At 49.3% G+C, this 22,747-nt stretch overlaps 7 protein-coding genes across 7 annotated transcripts; 2 read left to right on the forward strand and 5 right to left on the reverse strand.

The window, feature by feature from the left end:
- Positions 1-1,140: 1,140 nt before the first annotated feature.
- On the reverse strand, positions 1,141-2,377 carry BKA67DRAFT_589598 (tyrosinase; the record flags this gene model as incomplete). Its single annotated transcript, XM_046104489.1, has 2 exons — positions 1,141-2,113; positions 2,166-2,377. The coding sequence occupies 2 exons, from the start codon at positions 2,375-2,377 to the stop codon at positions 1,141-1,143; spliced, it is 1,185 nt and encodes a 394-aa protein (XP_045963856.1).
- A 2,446-nt stretch (positions 2,378-4,823) lies between these two features.
- BKA67DRAFT_26163 (uncharacterized protein) lies at positions 4,824-5,405 on the reverse strand. The gene has a single exon (XM_046095822.1). The coding sequence runs from the start codon at positions 5,192-5,194 to the stop codon at positions 4,886-4,888; it is 309 nt and encodes a 102-aa protein (XP_045963857.1). The 5' UTR covers positions 5,195-5,405; the 3' UTR covers positions 4,824-4,885.
- Positions 5,406-5,445: 40 nt separating this feature from the next.
- Positions 5,446-7,126, forward strand: BKA67DRAFT_545547 (uncharacterized protein). The gene is made up of 5 exons (XM_046101332.1): positions 5,446-5,855; positions 5,913-6,141; positions 6,199-6,463; positions 6,518-6,613; positions 6,688-7,126. The coding sequence occupies exons 1-5, from the start codon at positions 5,652-5,654 to the stop codon at positions 7,064-7,066; spliced, it is 1,173 nt and encodes a 390-aa protein (XP_045963858.1). The 5' UTR covers positions 5,446-5,651; the 3' UTR covers positions 7,067-7,126.
- Positions 7,127-7,900: 774 nt separating this feature from the next.
- Positions 7,901-10,278, reverse strand: BKA67DRAFT_26211 (major facilitator superfamily domain-containing protein). Its single transcript, XM_046095826.1, has 5 exons — positions 10,112-10,278; positions 9,710-9,829; positions 9,017-9,644; positions 8,671-8,764; positions 7,901-8,617 (listed from the first exon to the last, which is right to left on the reverse strand). Exons 2-5 carry the CDS (start codon positions 9,791-9,793, stop codon positions 8,002-8,004), a joined length of 1,422 nt encoding a protein of 473 aa, XP_045963859.1. The 5' UTR covers positions 9,794-9,829; positions 10,112-10,278; the 3' UTR covers positions 7,901-8,001.
- Positions 10,279-10,859: 581 nt separating this feature from the next.
- On the forward strand, positions 10,860-12,452 carry BKA67DRAFT_510693 (serine incorporator/TMS membrane protein; the record flags this gene model as incomplete). Its single annotated transcript, XM_046097347.1, has 3 exons — positions 10,860-10,910; positions 10,996-11,075; positions 11,147-12,452. 3 exons carry the CDS (start codon positions 10,860-10,862, stop codon positions 12,450-12,452), a joined length of 1,437 nt encoding a protein of 478 aa, XP_045963860.1.
- A 2,067-nt stretch (positions 12,453-14,519) lies between these two features.
- On the reverse strand, positions 14,520-16,243 carry BKA67DRAFT_26293 (uncharacterized protein). The gene is made up of 3 exons (XM_046095828.1): positions 15,563-16,243; positions 14,906-15,514; positions 14,520-14,851 (listed from the first exon to the last, which is right to left on the reverse strand). Exons 1-3 carry the CDS (start codon positions 15,763-15,765, stop codon positions 14,611-14,613), a joined length of 1,053 nt encoding a protein of 350 aa, XP_045963861.1. The 5' UTR covers positions 15,766-16,243; the 3' UTR covers positions 14,520-14,610.
- A 1,424-nt stretch (positions 16,244-17,667) lies between these two features.
- On the reverse strand, positions 17,668-21,185 carry BKA67DRAFT_652951 (GPI inositol-deacylase-like protein; the record flags this gene model as incomplete). The annotated part of the gene is made up of 2 exons (XM_046106259.1): positions 17,668-20,505; positions 20,559-21,185. 2 exons carry the CDS (start codon positions 21,183-21,185, stop codon positions 17,668-17,670), a joined length of 3,465 nt encoding a protein of 1,154 aa, XP_045963862.1.
- Between the last annotated feature and the right edge of the window lie 1,562 nt (positions 21,186-22,747).

A 22,747-nucleotide genomic window follows, 5' to 3' on the forward strand; every position in this document is an offset into this window, starting at 1 on the left:
TACATAACCTGTACATATTTATTTTACACAGTAACAATAATCCCATCATCAATGAGGCTCAGCCCACCAAGAAAAACCGAAACTCTACAAAGCCAAGGCTTAATCTTGCGAGTGCGATTGAATATCACCAGGTCACGGCCTTAAACAAAGGGGGATACACATTGGGTCCGTCCTGGCGTGTAGTATAGCCCTATGCTAGACCTAGCTCCGGATGAACTTGAAGTTCCGCCTCTTTTGGTTTAGCGCTTCTGAAGGCGCAGCTCGCATTCGTCATTACGAAGCCCCCCATCTACTCTCTTGCGGCCCATATTCCATCCGGTTCGGCCCAGTTTGTTTAGCATCATCGTCATCAGGGTTCGCATTCGCATTCTACGGCCACTACTAGCTGGATTAACCTTTTCTGCTTTGCTTATACTACACAGTTGTAGGTCATCACGACACCTCGTGCACTTCAATGTCATCCGCGGCTTCGCAATACGACAAAGGCTTCTTACTAAGCAGGGCAGATCTAAGAGTGATGCTTAGACCGGAATTCGATTCAGAAATGACATCCTCGCCTGTTGTGGAAGGGCCCCGTATCAATATGAGGACAAGGTCAATCTGCTGCCATATGCTATTGGCTGCTGCGTCGTATCGCTTTTCCGAATTGTAGGCAACGCACTGACTGCCAAGCTCAATATCTGCCTATGCTCGATCAAGCCCATCTAAATCAAGTCTAACCACGGAGTTACCTTGATGCGTTTCGTGTTTCTCAAGATGTGGTTGTGATCCCATAGGCCCGTTTTGCCTCTTGGCACTTGAGTTGGTTTGTTATGTTTAAATGATGAGCGGACTACGCCCGTAAGAGCCTCACAGCACCTCTGCAGCCTGAGGTACACTCTTGCGGTACCTCAATTTCGACTGAGAAAAGATTGTGAGGAACCACATGTCAATCTCGAGTGGAAATCGATGAGTAGGGTCACACTTTGGGATAACCGCTTACGCACTTCTTGAGTTCTCAAGCTTTCGCCCCAGGTTGAATTATTGAATATTATCATTTTTTGAAAACTTAGCATGTGCTAATCTATTACTCTAATTTGTTTTTTACTGTCCTGTTGCAAGGCAGCGTGTCAGAGTGCCCAACATTGACACATCATTACTCTATACATAGATGTAGCAGTATGGGCCGGCGACCGTGCTCACTCCGTTCTTGATAGCCATATCTGGTTGAATTATACCCAAGTTGATAGTGTCCTCGATCGTCGTGTTTGGGCTTGGCGGGGTGTTGAAGACCGTGTTCGTGCCAGAGATATCAAAGGCGCGGTCCACGGGCTTCTGGTTCTGCCAGACCCACCATGTGCGGTCAATCTGCGAGTGATGGAGCCAAAACATGGGGTCGTTGGGTGAGTTGAAGAAATCACCACCAGGGTCGCCGCCGATGGTGTAGTGGCCAGCAGAGTGCACACCGAAGTACCCGTTAGCGAAGTCACCCTGCATGCGGTTCTGGAAGGCGCCGATACCAGTCTGGTATGTGGCGTTTGTCAACAAGTCGTAAGACTCATTGTCAGTGGACCACCGGCTGGAAACCCACGGGGAGACATCGCGGCGAATGCAGCGCGGCTGATATCCCAAGAATGGACCGGCAGTAACACCGGCTGCACGCAGTGACGGGAAGGAAGCAGAAATGTTCGCCAAATTATCTACGTAGGGGCCAGTTGTGACACAGCCACCTCCTTGGCCCGGAGGGATGCAGTTGATGCCGTTGGCAAGAGCATCGGTGCAGTTGTGCTCTGCGTAAACGCCGTTACCTCCCTGCGAGTACTGAGACCCATCAAAATAGGGGGAGTTGATGGGGTCCTTGGCCGACTTTCCCCAGTTCCAGTAAGGTACGTAGCCTTCGTAGCCACATTCGTTGCGAAGAGCTTGCTCGAAGCCCCATGTGAAGTATCTGTGCCAATGCAAAAAATTGCCCGTGGCGTGTATGGACAGAGTCTGGTTGATATGTGTGCCGACGAAGTCATCGTATCGGGACTTCGCTCCAGGAATTTGGTCAGACGGAGTCTGCGCGGGCTTGGCCATGAGACACTTCACAGCGCTCGTGTAGGCAAGCTTCTCCTTGCGGGATAAGGTGGAGCTGTAGACAATCAGCACAGGAAACAGTTGAGTCTGGGTGGGATAATACGTACTATTCCCTTCTAATGCCAACATTGAGGATGTTACATGATTGCGATACGCCTTGTTCCGCGAGATGCGACTTCAAGCTGCCGTCGACGATGGAACCAGTAAGTTTGGCAAGACTGGCAATTGCAAGGAAGTCCGTCCTCAACGTTGACTCAGGGTTATATGCAGAAGCCACTGATGTCAAGGCTAGAAGAGGCGACCACAAAGAGAGCTGCATTTTGACGGAAGGTGGCGCACGCCAAGAGAGCTCAGAAAGGGACTAGAAGGAATGCGAGAGAGGAACGTCTTGACAGCGAAGTCAAGTGCGGTGCATTGGAGAACAGACATCCAACCACGGTGTCTGGCTCAGATATATGAATAAAGCCGTGGGCACGGCCTAGACATGCCGATAGGGACCCCAGTGAGCCACGCATTTATCAAATTCGTAAACCCAGTATCGAACTATTGGACTGCCTGGGCCTTGCAACTGTTACTATTGACCTGCAGGGTCTCCGACCATGCATTGGCTGGACTATCTGAAAGCAGGAAATACTCCAGAAGCGGGTCCTTACTCAAGGGTCATTGGAGGAGAGATTATAATAGTGGTCCTAATACTCACAATTAGAGCTGGCAAGAAGAGCCACATTCAATGGAAGGTCAATAAGTACAGCCACAAAATATAGTCAACCGTGTACGTTGGGCGAGCCCTTTATCTTTTCACGGATTTTGGAACGTCAAGTGTACATCAAGGCCTTCAACTAATCAGAAGTTTCTAAAAAGCAAATAGAGCAAACGATCCCTTGCCACTTGACCGATGGCCAAGACCTTTTCCGAACGAACAATTGCTTGATATGAGACGATCTTACTTGGGGGGGGGGAAAGCAGAAAGGTGGCTCGGGGAAACGCGTCTTATTGGTTGGAACTCGAGTGTGGCAGGCCACGATGCCCTGGCCATGAGGCGAATCTCGGAGCATATTCCCACGCCGGATACGCAAAGGGGGACCCTTGTATACGACGAAGTGAGAGTTGTAGCGTCAGCGGTCGAACCAGAGTTCTGGGAAATGAAGCGGCTCTAAGAAGTATGGCGCGCGATTGCGATGATAAATATGATCTGATAGATGCACTTGGCAGATTTCTCAACTTCTCAAAAAAAGTTTTTTGGATCCGGGTCAACAAGGCTTCTTTGGTCTAACGGCTCATCGCAAACGACATCCGGGAAGCTCAAAGTACATATCCATTCCGGACTGGGCTCAGTCCCCAGTAGGAATACTACCCTAATACTTGAAGGCCTTGCTAGCAGCTTAACCGAGAACTCGGCTACAGCTGCCACCCGATGCCCGGTCGGAATATGCCTCAGAAGCCCGAGCACGTAAATGAGTTCTTTATAGCCGTTCTTCTGCAGTGATTTATCTCGGATCATGCCGTTTGCGTCTCAGCCTGCTGCTCACTTTTGTACAATATCCTTTAATAGTATAGCCTGGGAGTCAGCCAATATGTGGACGATCTGGGGAAGTGGGGTTAGACGCGAACGATGGTGTGCACGGGAGAGCAGCGGGAGCCCTTTCGACGCTACTGAAGAGTTGCATTTTGAATCTGGTCTGGTGGACACACGTTACTAAGATTTAAGCTTCACTGCTACATAATCGGGTCCCCTGTCATCCACTTGTATGGAAAGCTGAGATTATATACCCTGTTGCATGCAATGTGAACTTCAGGCTAATCCAATGAGACGTCCGGACGATATTGGGCTTTGTAACCGAGCGCGGCACAGCATTCGCATCAGCAAACCCTGCAGCGGTCACCTGGAAGGACATACTGGGTCGATGGTGAGGCATTACTTGGGGTCTTGGCCTTCTCAATGCTCGGACTTCTTACCTTCTACAGCCCCCTCCTGATGGCCCAGGCCTTGGCGTAGTGAAATCTTCTTAATCCTTTGCATCCCCAGCGCAGCGATCAAGAACCGCGCAACCTGATGGAACATCAGAGACCAATAGGAACCATTCCGCCCGAAGATTGTTTTTATTCTTGTGGACTATCTTGCGTCTCGGCCCGACAGTACAGGGGTCGGCTCCGAGGTGTTAACTCCTTCTAGATTGTTCAAGTAACGCTCAGAGGGATTGGTGGTGGCTTTGATGGAGTTCCCTTAATGAATATTTAGATGAATTCGCAGCTCAGGCTAAATACCTCAACAACTAGCCAAGTGCTCTGCGCCCAATCATGGTCGTCTCCTCCCTTGCTTCCTAGTCTCATGAGTGGTTCGAGGCTAATGTATGGCGTTCTACTTCATTCCAGGGTCTTGCCTGGCGTCAATGCGTCGGGAATATTCTTTGACCACTTCAAGTTCAACTGAATATTTGGTGTGTTGTGACAAGGTCTACCCTAAGAACATGTGTGGCAACTACTTTATTACTACCAGTAGCATAGTCGCGTCGATTAATGGAATGTTATTGAACTCTGCCGTTTCCTTGGAACTGACGTTTCATCTTCCATGGCTGCGGGCTTGCTGGAAAGGAATTCTCCATGGAGAAATTTCTGGACTTTCTCGTGCGGTCGGCCTCCTCTCTCCAACCCCACTCTTGATGACTGCTTCAGATATAGACCCCGGCTCTCGTTCTTCTTAGTCGCAAGGCCGAGATTGCTGGAGACGATGAAGGAAGTATTTCAGGGCGCCGTGATCTCCGACCATGGCCCTTCATCCTTGTTTATGTTCGTATCGACTGCGGTCTCAGACTGAACCTGGATAACATCAGGCGATTTTATCCGTCCGACCAACGCTTGGTACTCGGTCGGCTACATCAATAGTCACCAAGTCACATGCAAGCTCTGTCAGGTTTTCCTTCTTTGTACTCTTACAGGCATTACAGTGTTCTGGTTCCAGACGAATCTGGCAAGTCCTTTGGCATGTGGAACAAGTTGAGATCTGGTCAGTATTTCCAAGGCGATCCTTGAAAAGACTGTTCAGACCACGAGGCCGCTTGATCAATTTCTGACCGGCAAGGAAGAGGATGTATACTCGTTCCGTAATCGTCGCAGAGTGTGTTGATCTGCAGTTCATCTGATTCCGGTTTTCCTAAAACGTCCCCATTAAAGCATAGTAATATACAGAATGTGTCACCACTTCTGCCGGGCCTCCTTAAAAGAAGCCTGTCCATGGGCTCCAAAACGTTCGCTACAGCAGTGGCGCTTTTAGCAACCGCTGCAATGCGGTTGATGCATGCAGGTCCCCATGCAGAGCTCACAAGTTTGATTTCTCGCTTCTCGCTTCCAAGCCTCCGGCCGTGGTGGCTGTTCCCCATACTCCTGAAAAGCGGTGGTACTTTCGGATAATGCACTGAGCAAAAAGGTCGAGGTCTTGGCCGCATAAATGTCCGTTGCTAGATGTCCGCTTGTATAATAGCCTAGCGGCGGCCCTACATGGATGCAAGTTGGAACTTGATCGTTCCTGTTGGTCTCGTCTTATAATACCGAACACAAGCACGAGTGCTTATTGCACTCATGCTATTTTTGAAATCATGGCTGTAATACAGATGCAGACGATATGGTCAAGGCAAGAAACCGTCGCAGCAGTCGACAAGCCGTCTAATGCGCCAACAATACTTGCAGTCGTCGGGACGATGATGGGCTTGTCGACCTTGTGCACACTGCTCCGCGTGTACGTTCGAGGTTTCATGATCAAGCACTTTGGGCTAGATGACGTGGTGATGGTATTTGCATGGGTGAGCCGGTGTTGGTTATATTTAATACAATTGAAAGAGGTTAACTGACATGTTCAGCTCGCTGCCGTTGGTGCAATGGTCTGCCTAGTTGGCGAAACACATCATGGCGCTGGTCGCCATTCCTTCGATATCCAATTAGAAGAGTGGGGGAAATTATCATATTGGCAGTATATCCATGGCCCTCTACTCGTCAGCGGCATCAGTCTCGTCAAGGTTTCACTTGGTCTCTTTCTCTTGCGATTTGTGCAAGGAAAATGGTACAAAAGGTTCATCATCTTCATGATCGGTATGTCGTTCTGCCCATGAGCACTGCCACAGACTTTTATACTGATCTGTTCTGAAGTATTTATACTACTGTTCACATTGTCGTGCGACCTGACGTTGGCGCTGCAATGCATTCCGCCTTACGCATCGTATATGTTTCCACGACCTCCGGATGCCAAGTGCTTTTCGACAGATACATTCCTGAAACTATCAACCTTTAACGGCGTCATGAATATCTTGACTGACGCCGTCTTCGTACTCTTGCCGGTGCCTGTAATCGTTGGGCTACAGGTAAATAAACGGGTCAAGGCAACACTCATCTTTATCCTCAGTCTTGGACTTTTGTATGGGCCGCAAATATCCGTTTCTTACATGACCAAATACTAACGAATCACCAGCGCGTGCGTAGCATCTATTGTGCGAGTCTACGTCGGTTCTCATGTATTCGAGGACATGGATTATACCTGGGCATATGCCTTTTTCATTTGGAATTAGTAAGTGGCCTCGGCCATTGCACAAATAAATACCGTCCTTGATAGAATAATCATCCTGACACGACACTTTGCAGCGCCGAACTCCACACCGGTATCATCGCAGCCTGCCTGCCCGCACTCCGACCATTATTCTCATCGATTCTCGAGAACACAAGCCGACGTCTCCGCGCCACAGGGTACATGTATGGTTCGTCCCGATACGGCAACAAGTATGGTTCCAAGACCAATCCCCGGAGCGGCTACCAACGGCAGGATGACGAGGGAGTTGGACTCGAGAGTCTGCAGAGGAATAACCGGCTCGAAGAGGGCACGTACAAGGCCCGGATCATGACCACTAACGGCACAAATGTTAGCCACGGAGAGGACGACAGCAGCGAAGACGGCATCCTGCCACCGCATGGTGTCGTCAAGACCACGGAAATCGTGGTTACAGAAGGACGATCAAAATTTTGAACAAACGTCTTTACGCGTGCATGAGTCATGGAACGTCAATAAAATTGTAATAATGTTTAATCTCATTGCTACTAGTGATTGGTAACTTTGTGTGATACTAATTCTGATGTATTACTCACTGTATGCTTTTGCTTGAAATGTGGTGTATTTATCTTTGTTTTCCGATCAGAGAGAGTACGGACAAGCACACGGCTGTCCGGTAGTCTCATTTACGTACTATATTGGAGTACCATATCATAGCGATTACTTGAGCTGCACGGCTGGGTCCTTGCCCAGCTGTACGAGTTCGTGCGTCTGATGGCGATATGCTTTTACCTGGCGGTAGTGGTTGTTCAAAGCCAGCGCTACATACTCTTCGATTACCACCTCACTTGTCTTCCTCGAGACTTGAGAGCGTTTCTGGACCTTTTTGCTCTCCAGGCAACAAAGCAATGGCTTAAACCACATGATGTTGGAGCTTCTGCCAGGACACGTGCAAACTCGGTACTTCGAACGTTGTTCCGTCGGACCGCTAATCTAATGTGCAAGGCCTGAAAGTAACTGGTAGGGTTGATTGACAGGTATAAATTTCTTTAAATTCACCGGATGCCCAAAGTCTTTCCATTATTGTTCTCATGGGGACAAAGACGCTCGGAATGTTTGTGCCATTGTCGGACCCTACCATCTATGTCTTTCTAAGATAAATGCATTATCAAAACAAAGCAACGAGTTTATAACGACTCATAAATCTTGATGCAACCGCGCCGGTTCAATTTCGTGCTGAACAGAGCCGCATAATCACCGTTCTTGATACGGGCATTCGTCACGTATCGACTGCTTGTCCTTAGAACGCGTTGAAGTCAACAGTGTGGTCCACCAGGAACATCTGCATGTTTGTCTGACCAAATCGTCCTGCTCTATAATCTATGAGTTCTACCATGTCTGTAACCTATGTTCTAATCTTCCGAGCGATCCTTGCTGTTTTCTTTCAACTGTTCACGTCTCTGTACCCAAATGACAGCAAGGGAAACCACTACGCCTAGCGCACAAGCGCATATTGTAACGATATAAGCGGACCTGTAGCACTCCAGACCTTCCGTACAATCTCTGCTACCGTCGGGCTCAACGACTGAATGGGCGTCGAACACTAAGCCGTAGAAGATATTGAAAATGTTGCTGCTAATGACTGGGGATAATGTCATAAAACCCCAATTTTGGCTCAGAGCGTGAATGCCAAAGGATTCTGCAACGATAGACGGGAAGACCCCGAATAGAAAACCGTAGCCAAGACCACTCAACCCGGAGACGAAACCTAAGAAGTGAGGGTTTTCAATGTTAAGCGCGCATATTTGTGCGACGGAAAAGACGCCTGCCGCGAACACCAGGCACCAAACTCGGCTGGCGTGGAGTACCTTGACCAGGAAGTCCGAGCCTGTGCCACTGAGTAGTCTGCCTGTAAAGCTACCGATGGAAAGGATGGAAACATGAAGCTGTTGTCGAAGGACGAGAGACTTGTCGTCAATGGAATCATCCCAATGTTTCCAGAGAGCCGTAGCATCATTTCCAATGTTGCTAAGTGACGGTTAGATACTGCTGACGAATAGACAAACACTGAGATTACTCACTTGATCGTCATTAAGCCAATACCCGACAGAATACCCATAATGACGAATAATTGCCAGAACTCAAAATTTTTAAGGAGTGCCAAGCCCCTGATGTCTACACGATGGGAACGATCCAAATCAACACTGTTCTGAACTAAAAGGTCGCCTGGCAATGATGAGGCTGAGCTAGACCGAGACATGAGAGATGACGTCTCATCTACCTCTGCAACCTCTTCAGAGTCAACTGGTGCCCTTTTCGAGGGAATAGCAGCTTCGACATCAACTATGTGAGTGTCCAGACTTCCGGGTTCATTGCCTGATTCCAGGACGGCGGTTTCTGGGGTTGTGGTATCAGTAGATGACCTACCAGGTTCAATTGGCGGTCCACGACCAGCTCGAGATTTCCTAGACTCGTGAGAGGTAGTTCGATGGAGTTGCTGCGAACCCGACAAGTTACTCTCGTCTGTCGCTTGTGCTACTGCATGATAATGGCTGTGTGGATATACGCGCAGAAAGAAGAAGCCAACGAATGTCAAGCCAAAAGTGCCGGTGGCCAGTAGTTCTAAGAAGCGACCTGGATCTCCTGGGAAGAGAACGGATCCGACCAACGCGAAGAAAAAAGCGCTGAGACCGAACGCAGCCATTGGGAAAGCAGTCGCAGATCCACGATGGTGCGGCCAATTCAGAGCGGATGTCTTGACAGCGGCAGCGAATGCCATGCAGCCTCCGAGGCCGGTCAGGTATGAAAAGAAGCACATCAACGGGATGGAACCGTGTCCGTCATTGTAGGCTGTGTGTAAGGGCCAGTATCCTATACCGAGAAGCAAGGAACCGAGCATGACAGCGGGCCGAGGTCCCTTCCCATCAACGAGCATGCCCACGGGTACGCCCATCGAGTACATGCCCAGATTCCCAAAAAGGCCGATCAGATTGGATTCGGTCGCGGACAGAAGGAGGCGGTCGGCGAATTGAGGCGCCCATGCTGAATATACATACTGAGGCGGGACACCCGATTAGCGATCATGGCGACTACCGACCGACATTACGATTGAAGACCTACGTTGGTACCACAAGCCAAGGAGATGACAGTTGCTGCTACGCTTGACACAATGCGCGCATTGTGAAGCTGCTTGTCCAAAGTCATGACGGAAATAGAATGGGTGCGATGTCGGTGTAGCTACTACAAGTTTATGGCTCAGGATGTCATAATCCGAAAGGAGTTTGTCTGTCAACACGGCAAGGGGTTGGCTGTGGCTGTGGCAGTGGCTACAGGCTACAGGCCGGTGTTCATGAAAACATTGAAAAAGGAGAGGAGCAGATTGAAGCAAGCGGTGGTTTCGGAGGAGAAGCGAAAGTATGAGATGCAGTAATCAATGTCGTGGAGTAGCTTTGCCAGGATTGCTTATCTTGCGGCAGCAGCACATCATCGGCAAAGCGACAGCCCATGCTTAAGTTAGCTTACATATACACGCCGATACCGACGTAACACCTGCATGCAGCGCTGTATGTCCTATATGTACTGTACCCGTACTGTACTCCGTGTGGTGCAGTGCAGCAATGGGATTCGGAAGGGAAGACGCGATACGGAGTACGTGGTAAGTTATGTGGCACGCAGCGGAAACGCCATGCCTTATCAGAGTTCATGCGGGGCTAATTGGGGTGGGCTCGGTGGGCTCTGATGAGACAGATCCAGTTACGTGCCGAGTAACTAAAGCATGTCTGTATTGTACACATCATGCAGCAGGCCAATCTTGAGGAATCAATCTACACCTAACTCTGAGGGTATCGAGTAATGTCTTGCGGCACGGAACTTCACACAAGAATCGCCATATATGCCAAGGTTGTTCCTGCATCTCACAGAGTCAGTGAGGGATGTGCACCAACGGATCCTGCCGTGCTGGTATGTCCATCCAATAGTGAGAGAGGTAGGCCATGGACAAGGACGACGAGCCATGAGACGACGTAATGGTGCACGTGCCACATTTCCAGGCGTCCGCCCATGGGCAACGGCATCGTCGCAGCCGCCCGACTACTACTCGCGACTTTGGACTGGTGGAAGCTTGTCCCAACATCGCCATCGCCATCGCCATCACCATCACCATCGCCGTTGCCCAGGTGCCTCTCCGGCCTCGTTCTTCTCAAACATCCGACACGATTCAAGTTGCCTCGGAAAGCTACTGCAATATTGCGCGCATACTTGAGGAGCCATCATGGGTGCGCTCTTGTCTCTTCCGCTGCTGGCGATTCCCAGCGCAGGCACGGTATGCTTTCCATTTTCCATTTTCCATGCTGCTGCTGCGCCGCGACACACACTGTCGACCAACGCTAACCTACCTTGTGATGTAGTTGATATCTTTCGCTGCCAGCTGTTGCGGCGCTGCGACCTGTTCCATGGTATGCAGCGCATGTGGCAAGTGTGGTAACAGGTAAGTTGAGAGCCGCAACACGGACATCGACAGCGACATGGACAGATTGCTGACATGATTCGGAACGACAGTGTCGCAACTCGTATCGCATACGCCCTCATCCTTCTCGTCAACTCCATCCTATCATGGGTAATGCTCACGCCCTGGGCTATCGAGAAACTGCAACATCTCACACTTGACTATGTCAAGATCAACTGCCCGAGCGGCGAGTGCTATGGATGGCTGGCTGTACATCGCATCAATTTCGCCCTCGGTCTGTTCCATCTGGTCTTCGCCGGTCTACTCTTTGGCGTCAGCAACTCCAAGAACCCACGCGCCGCACTACAAAATGGCTTCTGGGGTCCCAAGATCATCGCTTGGCTAGCCTTTATTGTACTGTCCTTCTTGATCCCCGATGCTTTCTTCAAAGTCTGGGGTAACTACATCTCCTTCTTTGCTGCCATGGGCTTTTTGGTACTTGGTCTCATCCTTCTGGTCGACCTGGCGCATACCTGGGCCGAATACTGTCTGTACCAGATCGAAGAAACCGACTCCCGCGTCTGGAGAGTCGTTCTCATTGGCTCTACCCTGAGCATGTACTTGGGTTCGGTGGTGATGACCATCGTTCAGTATATCTTTTTTGCTAGGGGCGACTGTGCCATGAACCAGGCCGCCATAACTATCAACCTCATCTTCTGGCTGCTCATCTCCTTCATCTCGGTCCATCCGGCAGTTCAGGAGTACAATCCCAAGGCTGGTCTTGCACAGGCTGCCATGGTAGCAATCTACTGCACATACTTGACCATGTCGGCCGTGTCCATGGAGCCGGATGACAAGCTGTGCAATCCTCTCCTCCGTGCTCAAGGCACACGAACAACCTCAATTGTCATGGGTGCTATTGTGACCATGCTCACTGTTGCCTACACCACTACACGCGCAGCCACTCAGAGCCTCGGACTCGGGAACAACCGTGGAGGCGTTAGATTGCCCGATGACGACGAGCACGACCTGGTCACACAACAACCTGGTCGCCGCGAAATGAGAGCCGAGGTACTCAGACGAGCCGTAGAAGAGGGTAGTCTCCCAGCCGACGCACTTCTTGAGGACGATGATGATGATGATGACTCTTCAACCGGAAAGACAACTGGCGATGATGAGCGCAACAGCACTCAGTACAGCTACACCGCGTTCCACATCATTTTCTTCTTGGCTACTTGCTGGGTTGCCACTCTTCTAACCCAGGGTCAAGATATTCAAAACAAAGGCGACTTCGCTGCAGTGGGACGAACATACTGGGCTAGTTGGGTCAAGATAGTTAGCGCTTGGGTCTGCTACGGCATGTATATCTGGACCCTCGTGGCTCCCATCGTCCTGCCCGATCGTTTCGATTTTTCTTAGTCAAGAGAACTATTTTACTGCGCCGCCGCATTTCAGGAGTTCATGGTTCCTTTGCATTGCGTCGGTTTCGCTGCTTGTTCAGCGTTATTGGACACGCGTTGTTGTATCTGGCCCTTGCATGCTGGCTACTCAACTCAAATATATACTTGCTTGTGAGCCATTGTCATTGTTGTCACTGTGGGAATTGAAACATGCGAATTCTAGATTTTGCTGGTATCCCTCATGTTTCTCATCTCCGCCAAATATTTTATTGATTCTGGTCAAGGAGTACGAAACGTATCAGACAACGCGATTGTTCTAAGAATATAAAGGCTGGTTTCCAACTCGTGACAACAGATGCTTGTATTTTTCATTGTTCACTTAAATTAATACTTGTCCATGACATGTTGAAATTTGCATATAACACAAAATATTTATATCTTCAGTAATGGTTATGTCTTCAATCCAGCCATAAGCTCTAGAAATTATAGTAAGTACTCAGAGACGCTTCTACTACATTGACAGATCTAGGCTGCACACAGTCACGAAACGATGTCCCGGAAATTCGTACGAAAGCCGCCCGCTGTGGTGGCATTGGAGATCAGTGATGAAAGAACCACCGGATGCTGGAGCCACAAGACGAGGACGTACACATATATGTAACAAATTTGTTATTCCGGGTACAGTCTGACGGAATCGGTCTCGCGGCGATTGCATTGCAAGCACGTTCACCACCTCAGCCACCTATTTGACAAAATCGACAAACTCGCCGCCGCCACCTAACACGAGTGCAGAGGATGTGGAATTCTCTACGAGGAATTCTGAAGCGACCAAGACACCCAATAATGGTCCTCTCCCACAAAGGCCGGCTGGGAAAACGTCGAGGGGGGTGGGGGTGGGGAGTATTCAAACAACTCCACACGCAGGTTCTACCAACGCTTCACTTCTAAAAGAGGAAACCGTCTAAGTTCCGCCACCAATATCTTTCGCCAGAGAGGTAGATCAGCGAGCATACGTTATTATTCAAACACCACCATTGCGTGCTGTCTAACTAGATAACTCAATGGAAACTACATGGTAGGTAGTCTACCCGAAGATGAATGAATTCTCTGCTAGACATTAACAGAATGATAACAAGAGTCTATGACTCAAGACTTCAAGAGAACATATGACGATTATGACATCTTCATTGAATAAATCAGGAGTGTGCAAGTATAAGAAGCCCACAAAACAATGCCCGGAACTGCTTTACCGAGCTGGGCGAGACTACTGTGAACTGTTGGGTTCACTTGCGAACCCAGGGCAACCAAAAGTGTGGGTTCACTGACTGCTATGATCAGTTGAGCGATATAGAAACAATATGAGTAATCTCGGAGGATGTCATTCGGGCGCCTCTTCAGTGGATTCCTTAAGGTCTCTCATATCCTTCAGCACTGTACGTCATTCATCGTATATATTGCTGTTTAACAGCAAATCATAATCTGTTGGTACGTCCACAACCTTACCGCCTAGCTCCTTGGTTGTGAAGTCTGGTCCTCGTATTAAATTTGCCACATTTGAAGCGAGTCGCTTCAAGGTACCCGGTGCCCATATTGCCATAAGCGGTTCAGCATACACATCCCAGTTGCGGAAGCAAGAGACTGGTGGCATATATGAGTCAAGAAGATTGTGGAACGTGACATTGCTGAGTTTCGGAGAGCCACGAGCCGCGACTATCCGGGTTGTTTCCGGGTGAGTGTTGAACGCCGCGAACAATCCCTCTGTGGGACCATAGAGCCGTCTACGATAGGGCGATCTACAGCTGAGCGTGGGGTTGCATAGAGCAACAGAGTCCTTGGCTAGTGATATAGCAGTCTGCGAAATCGAAAAAACAGCTCGAAGCACTTTCATTCGATGCTGGAATTCTGGCTGTCCATCTGGCGTTAACGAAAGGTGTTTTGATGTTCCCCTGCGAGTCGACTTCCCGCCGGTCAATACTAGGAACCGCGTGCTATTGAGGTTGGCAACTGGATGTATATAGTGCACTTCACACTTTAATGATATATTGAGGATTTCAAGACACAAAGATAGCTCCAGCTGGACACTCAACTGGAATTGAACTTGAATGACGTCCCGATTACCAATGCTCAGCTGAGTCCTATTCCATCAGTATCCTGAATCGCCGTAGTGTTCCTGCTGATCAGGGTATCAATTTCGAGTGCATCATCTCCACATGTCGGTCGAAGTTGTCTTTGCGCGTGTAACCCCTTCCATAATGTGAACATTGCATATTATCGCAATGATATTTCCGACTGCATTGTTCTTCATGTATGAGACTTGCATGTTGATGTCGGTCAAGGTCTTTCGCCGATGAGAACTGATGGTCACATCCATCGATAGTACAAATGTACAGCACCTTACGGTTGGAAAGATTTCGGTATCTGTCGGCATAAAAGTAAGTTCAGCTGTCCTTATCCGCATCGTGGGTCGCCTACTTTCGAGATATGCCTCCGTCTGAGGCCTTACGCCTATGCCCTCTCCTTTTCCCTGGGCCACTTGGTAACGGTGCATGCATTGGTGATGCTTTGTTGGTGCTACCTGATGGTACTACTCGCTGTCTTTCCGTTTCATATGACTGATAACTCAGGCATGGTTCCACAGCATGTGCTGAGGTTGGTGTGGCCTGTCCAGAGCATGTACTTGTGAGGTTTGTAAAGTTATTGTTCCCTTGCGGTACATGACCGCCATTTAGCAAATACAACGTTAAATGTGATACAGAAGGGTTTGAGACGAAAGGCTCAAACCCAGAGAGTGCGTGGTTAGAAAAGTCTGCCCAACTGGGAGCACTTAATCCCGGGTCACATAACAGCTGTTCCTGGCCGTAAGAAAAAGAGGATTGATTCTCGATCTTCATGTCATCACAAAATGACTCCTGATACCATGGTTCGTATAGCACGCTCGGGGTACTCTGCGTAGTTCCTGACGAATCCAGAGATGACAGTAGCGGAATATCCGTTGAAGAAGCAGCCGTCATTCGTGAATCGTCGGAACAGCTAGCAGTGTACTGGCTGTAATGGGCTGAAGGATATTGCACAATAGGGCTTCTGCTTCGAATCAGCCTATTGTCCAGATTGAAAATAGATCCAACTTACTGATTGTTATGCCTCTGAAAAGTGTGATCAGAGTTCTCCAAGAAGGCGATGCTAAAATTATGGATTGGTGGTTCTATAACATTCAAGCCTCGGCCATGATCCCGTGAAGTCTCTAACGTACTATCAAACATACTCTGGATAGTATGATTAACAGGGAGATGTCGGGAGTCCTGTGGTCGGGAGGTCCTTCTTGAGGAAGCCATTGTGCGGTACGGCTGGCCTAATAAATAATCCCTATAAAGTTGGATTTGAATTGTCCTCTCTCTAAGAAGCTTTGGAAACTCTTCGACGTTTGTTCAAAGTCCGAGCCAGGCAATGAAAGGCAAGGTTCCTCCCTCGCTCGTTAGCAACTCGCTCTGGGCCTGCAAATCCAACAAAGGTGCTTGAGGAAAGAAGCCCCCATACACCAGTAATGGGACCGCCCAATTCAATAATGGTTTATTCCACGGTTTTGTCCACGGTTTTGTCCACGGTTTTATCCACGGTAAATTGAACAATCCTCTCCGGTCACCGGATCAAGTTGTTGGCAGATCTCCTGGCTCTCCTTGACTTGACAGTCTTGTTCCTGATTTTTATGTCCGACACGGTATAGAAATTGTACCCGGACCTACAAGAACTCCTGTAGTTTGGTATCCGTGATTGATGGGAATATACAAAATCAACGCGAAGACTTTTCTGTCCAGGCTTGAATTGTAACAGATTGCTTATAGTCCTTGCTGTATTTGAATCGATTCTGTGGAATACTCATAAACCGCAGCCTCAATAAATATCGCGTAGGGACTCTTCCTAGATCCGTGGGTTATTGGCTTCCAGATCTGGTTCACACAACTTGGCGTTGTTATGCTAGACCGGGATATCTGGTAATGGTCATTTTCGGAGATATAACTATGGTAAGTTGTAATCTTGCCAGTCTGCCTTCCAGTATTGTTGTACTATTTGGAACTGACTCTCCCAGTTACCAAGGCCTCAGGGATTCGTGCGTTTTGCTCTCCTCACTGGCAATCAGAAGAAAATAATGCAGCTGGCAGCTATCTTGTGACGCAGGCAACATGAAATCTTTGAAGTTGCCATTATATACATATCATACATGTTTTTTTTCACACCCAGAAGCTAGCCGAGGTAATTGGGAATTCGTGACGCTGCTGCTGCCTAAAGGCTTATGGGATGTTTGAGGCTGGCGATTGAGGGTTACTTCAATATTCCAGGAAAACCAGGTAACGAGGCCTGCAGGTTGAGATTATGTGTACTTTCGGGGGTGGCGCAGCCTCGATTGGGGAAGTGTAGAAACTCTAGACACCACTGATCGGGCCATCGGCCACGGATCCACGCGGAGATTTGAACTCCTTTAAACCAATTGAAACCGTGTATTAAAGCTGGGTTCCCTCCTGGCTGATTTTGCCCTAAAGCCATCATAACAAAGGGCGTTTGTTGACCGAACGAGCTGGCACTTTTTGATGCGTTACTTTATTAACATTATGCTAACCGTTCCATTGATTAAGTACAGTCTGACAAATGACTCTCTTATCGAGTCTACTAGATGAGCCGGCTTTGTTGCCAGCCGCGTTGTACTGTACGACCCCCTTCTGCGCTGGCCTTTCTACGCTTCATTGATTCTAGCCCTGCATATTCTTGTAAGATAGTGATGCCACCGGCATCCATCAATGCCTAGAGCCTTATAATCGCGTTTTCCGCGTTGCTCATTTGGCGTGACCGGTGCCGCACCCTCCCTTCATCTGGCATCGTAAAGTCGCTTGATTGCCTCACATCCCCGTCGTCACTGCAACAAAAGCACTCGCTGGCGTTTATGCAGAGTCGTCAATTAGTAGTAAATATGTTTGTGAAGAAGAGTTACCAACAGATCAGATGCGGCGGACAATTTCCAAACACCAGAATGACCATGTAAATGCATTGTCGTAAAAAGAAATTAGGAGCATGCAAAAAATGGAAGCCAGCAGTGAGAGTCAGGAAACAGATGCAACGCTTCGAATCAAAGCCACTCTGCAGAGGGCTCTAAGAATTTCCCAGTGGCAGAGTTCGCCGAATCCTGTCATTGTTGATGTATATATAAGCAGCTTCCTGTAGAGGGGCTGGAAAATGTTGACAATTCAGGGCGCCTTGCCTTGTTTCCTGTCATCAGACGGATCACCATCAAACAAAGATCTCATGCCAGCAACTGAGAACGAATCTGTTGTCGAATGAATTGCGACAAGCCATGCTGCCACGATGTTGACCATGTAGTGCAACATATATGCGTGTGATACACCATAAACAGCTGCATATATGGCGATTCCGAAAAGGAGGAAACTTGTCAAGTGTCGCAAACGACTTGTCACCCTGGGTACCATTTTTCCTGTTGTCAAAGTCTCAACTAGTAGGATGAAAGGGAGGATCGACAATACGTTGTGATGTGATGAGAAGGGCGTAAACCATTGCACAGCCAGATTCCGTACCCATACAACCAAAGTAGGCAGGTTGATGGGAAGTACCCACAGCATCAGCAAGAAAATTGAGTGAACATAGTTGTAGAAGTTCGAGTTTCCGACACAAGGTGATTCGCGAAGGAAACGGAGAGCTCGAACGCCTGTGCTCAGTTGCACTAGGCAAGCCACCACATATGCGAATTGATATGGTATAAATGTCGAAACCAGGAACAGTAATATACTGGTAGTGATAAGTCGTCTTCTTGGTGAAGAAGGCATGAACATGGGCGACAAAGCACGTCTCTTATCATCTTGGTGAGCCCAGGTCCGACTTCTCACCATCACGCCATAAATGGCACACAGCAGTTGCGTAAGTACAAGTGCCATATAGTGAAAGATAACACACACTCCAATGCAGACGATCCCGACCATGGGTACCAAGAACCAGAAAACCGGATCTGTAGTGCCGACCAGAAGATCATTTTGCGAGAAGTCCACGCTGTGTGTAGTATTTCTCCAGAGCCAAAGTCCTGCTGCGTGTGATTCGGAACGACCTAATGACAAACCTAAAAGGGTCAAAGATAAAAGCAGAAGCGGTAGCGACTGACGAAGACAGGTGTCGAGACTTTCCATGAAAGGTACAAACACGCCCGTGTTGTCGTATAACCGGAACTGTTTGCGCAGTACCATGGTCACAACCAGAAGAGGGAATGCCGCAAAGACGGTGCGATAACGCATGTATAGTTTGCCGAGACTGCCCAACAAATCAACTTGCAGCTCAAGGGACAGCCTGGAATCGCAGGATGGATCCGTCCAGAATTGAAAGCTAAGCCCATCTTGCGATCTCTTCGCTCTCATCGGAGGTGGCACGTAGGGCGCGACTCCATGGAGACTCACTTTGACATTTCGAGCGTTGACGAAGAACTTGGACTCGTAAGGCTCGCTTAGGTATTGGCGTATGAGCGGCGCAAACAGCTCGCGAATGCCACACGACTCCTTCTCAACTCTCAAGTTGTAAGCCAGAAGACTACTTTCGATTGACGGTATTGTCAGTTCCGTAACCATCGGGTGATTCGCTGGGAGCTCAAGTTGTAGCCCCAGAGAAACAAGACGCTGTAAGCTGATGTCACTCGACAGACGGTAATGTCTCTCCTCGCTGAACTCAGCAATAACCCAGCCGGGAGCTCTTGAAGTGGCCTTTTCAATGACTGCCACGAACTCATACTCGGCAATATCTTCCAAATCATATTGCAAGTATGAAAATGGTGCCGTCGACTGCTCTCCATCCCTATAGAAGGGTAGATTCGTGTGAGATGTAGATCTGGGGACTGCAATTAGGTCTGGAGCAGCGTTCTTGCAAGCGAGCCGGGTGGAACCTGTGCTGTCACCAGATAAATCCAAGTTCATAGAAAACAGAACATTGGACGCCCCGGGCTGCAACGGAAAGATTGTGCAGAAGAGAACTTCAAGCTTGCCGTTCTCACTCGAATAGTCTAGTCTGGTATCGGTGAGAAGAGTGAAACGCTTGCGGTCTGGTGACGCTGAGGGAGGAATCGGCAAAAGATGAGCTCTTGCTCTTCCAGTTTCACCAAAACCACGTAGAGTCAGACGTTCACCTTGTCTCAGGACGGAGTCGGAGCCATCCTCAAGGGTAAGAAGTATTTGCGGTTCTGTTTGTGAAAGCGTCTTCTCGGCGGTGTCCTCCATTCCAGTTAGCAACCACTTTCTAAAGACTCTCATCCGCTCCGCCCGTGGTTTGGTCTGAGATGCTCTGCCAGTATCGACAATGTCGTACAGTGCACGAGCAATAACCTTGCGGAATTGGTCACACCAAAGGATAGCTGCATGATCCATACTCGTCCAGACGTTAGGAATGGTTGATGTGAAGACTGTGAAGCCGTGCGTTTCTGGCACAATTGACTCTACACTAGCATAATCAGATGGCACAACAGTGTCGAGACCACCCCCCGCGATGGACACAAGGGTCACATGCCAAAGAGGGTTGTTATTGGCCCATTTCTGAGCATAAGCGTGTCTCCAGAAGCTGTTAATATCGTCGTATATAGTGACGATCTGCGAATCGAAGCTCACCGGCGGACGGGCGTGCGGAGCAGACATGGTGATAATGGTATTGATGGAGTTTGACTGGTAGTTAGGCATAACCAACATCGTGCGCGCCACAATACCACCCATCGAATGTCCCAACACAATTACCGAGGATGGATCTGGCAGATCGGGGTCACGTTCCCCAGCTGTCCTCGGATCCAAGTAGAGGGACAAAATGTACCTGATCACTTCATTTAAATACTCGGCTTGATCTAGCATCGTTTGACCATGAAATGCGGTGAAATCTTCATTGAAGTCCACCGTGAAGAAATCAAGATTTCGAAGCCCAGAATCAACGGCGACTGGGTCGTGTTGAAGCACGTCATGGAAATATCTGGCTGTTTCGGCCGCAATAGGTCGTACTTGTTTGTAACTACCCGCGTTTCCTGGAATGAAAAGAACGGGTATGCCAGTGGCCTAGAAGATGTTAGTGTCATCAATCTCAAGGGAATTTTAGACTCTTTCCCTACCACATTGCTGTCGCAAACGCCGGCCTCGCGGTAAAGGTATAGCGAGTACTTGCTAGCGAACCTTGTATGCTCAGTGTCGAAATCGCTTAAATGAACGTATCGCGGGCTCATATATGACATGCGACACCCCTTAGGATCCAGCTGCCGAGTAAGTGACGAGTTGATGATCATGATAAGAAGAGTTATCCCCACAACTGTGGCCAAGAGAGTTCTGAGGGTCATGCTCCAGGGACTTCGTGCCCACAGGCGGCGCTCTGGTCTCCTCTTGGCCATAAGCTTGGCATCTTCTTCGCCCATATCGCTATCCAGAGTGCCCGCGACCAAGACGGACGTGGTGTGCGCTTGGGCAGGTGTATCTTTCTCGGCCGGCGCGTTCCGCGAACCATTCCTTGAGTGGGCTGGCTTCCAATTTATGTTACTGCTTTGGCGCCGTATCCTGGCAAAGGAATTCCTGGTGCTCGCGCTCTGTGCCTTGTCCTGCCTCTCGGGCTGGCGGGTTTCCGACGCATGCTGTGCCACAACATGCGAATCGTTCGAGGTCGTTCTTTGGCCATCGGAACCGGCTGAAGATGTCTCGACAGAAGCATCAGAGCTTTCTTCGGACGACCCTGACGAGCGCCTCTTCATGGGGGAAGAGGCGGGCGCGCCAACTCAGTACCTGCCGCGATAATGGTCACTAATGCCTTTTCTGCAGTCCAGAACTTGGGGTTGGCCGATCGAGGCTCGGATGGATGTGGTTTCAAGGTCAATTGACTGGGCCGAGTTTATTCGTAGGACATAGTCAACAGTTGGTTGGCTGGCTACGGTATTTTGGATTGTGCGGAACGCAGCAGCTACCATCAATCGGCAGTGGTCCTAAGGGGCGCCGATCTCTCCGCGAAAAGCACAGGACCAAGCTAGTGGTCATGAGATTGGAAATGCAGTGGAAACGAGTGTGGTTCCCAAACACCGAAGTAGCGGCGGATTAATGGGGTCTCTGGGGGACGAGGGAAAGGGCGAGGTTGAAGCCGCGGACAGGCTGTTTGGGCGCTGGCGAGTTGTCGTGTCGCAGGTTACATATGAATCAACTGGTTTGAATAAGTTAGTTGCCGGTGATTACGAAGATGCCTGCGGTGCAGCAACCAAGGCGATTTCAATGGCTCGGGTTCGTCCTCTGGCGCCTCGACCTCTCATTCGATGAATGTTTCCCTCGCACCTTTTGCTTGCAGCGTTCGGGGACGCTATCTTCCAAGAGAATTCTAAGTTTGCAGGGTTGACGGTGCCAAGTTTAAGGTGGCTGGCAGGCTTTCGGGCGAGTTTGGGGGATGGACAGGGATCAGTGCCGCTAATCTTTGGGGTGTGACCACCACTAAGAAGTCTGTTACAGCGGCCCCACTCACCATCCCACTGAAGAGTCGAGGCCGGCCAGTCAGAGCAATAGCTCAGTTGCATATGTTACGACGCTCCGGTATCGATGCTTGAGCCTAACGAGCTGTGGCTTGAGGTGGTTTCTACTGGCGAATGACGTGAGGTCGGTACCTCTGCAGTTTGCTAGGTACGGTATCTGGACTGGAGGGCGGACGCGAAAGTAATCTGACAAGGTCCTGCTTGATGGCCTGCAGCGTCACAGTCCCTGGATATTCTACTGCTGCAGCAACTAAAGGGCAGTGGCAAGTGGTGATTCCTCGATCCGGGAAATATGTAAAACTCGCATCGTAGTGGTTTAAGCAAAACGACTCGCGGCTTGACAAACGCCATGCGCAACCAACTGGGCATCCCATCTCATCCCATTGTATTGCCTCGCCGTTCAGAACGACCTTCATCGGATCTCTAGTTTATGGACCGAGCAGGGTGGGGGGTCTAACGTTACGTGGCTGGCAAGCTTGAACAAGACCTTGGCAACCTTGGCAATCGGCCAAGCTGGCTGTTTGGACATCGAGACAAAAAAAGAAAAAGTACTCTAACCGCAGGAGTAATATCTTGTAGGATCCTTTCGATGAAGAATTACATCAAAAGTGCGGATACTAATAGTGGGACTCGTGCGTCTGGCACCACGCATATACGAACATTCAATACGTGCAGAAGTTCCGCGGATGACACTCCATACAATGGTATGCAAGCCTCCTTTTGCTGCCTTCAAACTTTCCCGTTGCTCAGCATACTCCATTCAACGCCTCACGCTCATCACGGAAGCATCCTGGGTCGCAGCT

Source organism: Truncatella angustata (genome assembly GCF_020726525.1).
Source record: "Truncatella angustata strain MPI-SDFR-AT-0073 chromosome Unknown BKA67scaffold_1, whole genome shotgun sequence".
NCBI classification, from domain to species: domain Eukaryota; kingdom Fungi; phylum Ascomycota; class Sordariomycetes; order Amphisphaeriales; family Sporocadaceae; genus Truncatella; species Truncatella angustata.

Coding starts and splice junctions, on each gene's coding strand:
- BKA67DRAFT_545547 (XM_046101332.1), top strand. CDS start 5,652: ATGGCTGTAATACAGATGCAGACGATATGGTCAAGGCAAGAAACCGTC. Junction 5,856..5,912: donor TGGTGATGGTATTTGCATGG/GTGAGCCGGTGT, acceptor TGACATGTTCAG/CTCGCTGCCGTTGGTGCAAT. Junction 6,142..6,198: donor GTTCATCATCTTCATGATCG/GTATGTCGTTCT, acceptor TCTGTTCTGAAG/TATTTATACTACTGTTCACA.
- BKA67DRAFT_26211 (XM_046095826.1), bottom strand. CDS start 9,793: ATGACTTTGGACAAGCAGCTTCACAATGCGCGCATTGTGTCAAGCGTA. Junction 9,645..9,709: donor CCTTGGCTTGTGGTACCAAC/GTAGGTCTTCAA, acceptor GTCCCGCCTCAG/TATGTATATTCAGCATGGGC. Junction 8,618..8,670: donor ATTGGCTTAATGACGATCAA/GTGAGTAATCTC, acceptor ACCGTCACTTAG/CAACATTGGAAATGATGCTA.
- BKA67DRAFT_26293 (XM_046095828.1), bottom strand. CDS start 15,765: ATGGCTTCCTCAAGAAGGACCTCCCGACCACAGGACTCCCGACATCTC. Junction 15,515..15,562: donor TTTCAGAGGCATAACAATCA/GTAAGTTGGATC, acceptor GATTCGAAGCAG/AAGCCCTATTGTGCAATATC. Junction 14,852..14,905: donor GACGGAGGCATATCTCGAAA/GTAGGCGACCCA, acceptor TTATGCCGACAG/ATACCGAAATCTTTCCAACC.
- BKA67DRAFT_26163 (XM_046095822.1), bottom strand. CDS start 5,194: ATGAACTGCAGATCAACACACTCTGCGACGATTACGGAACGAGTATAC.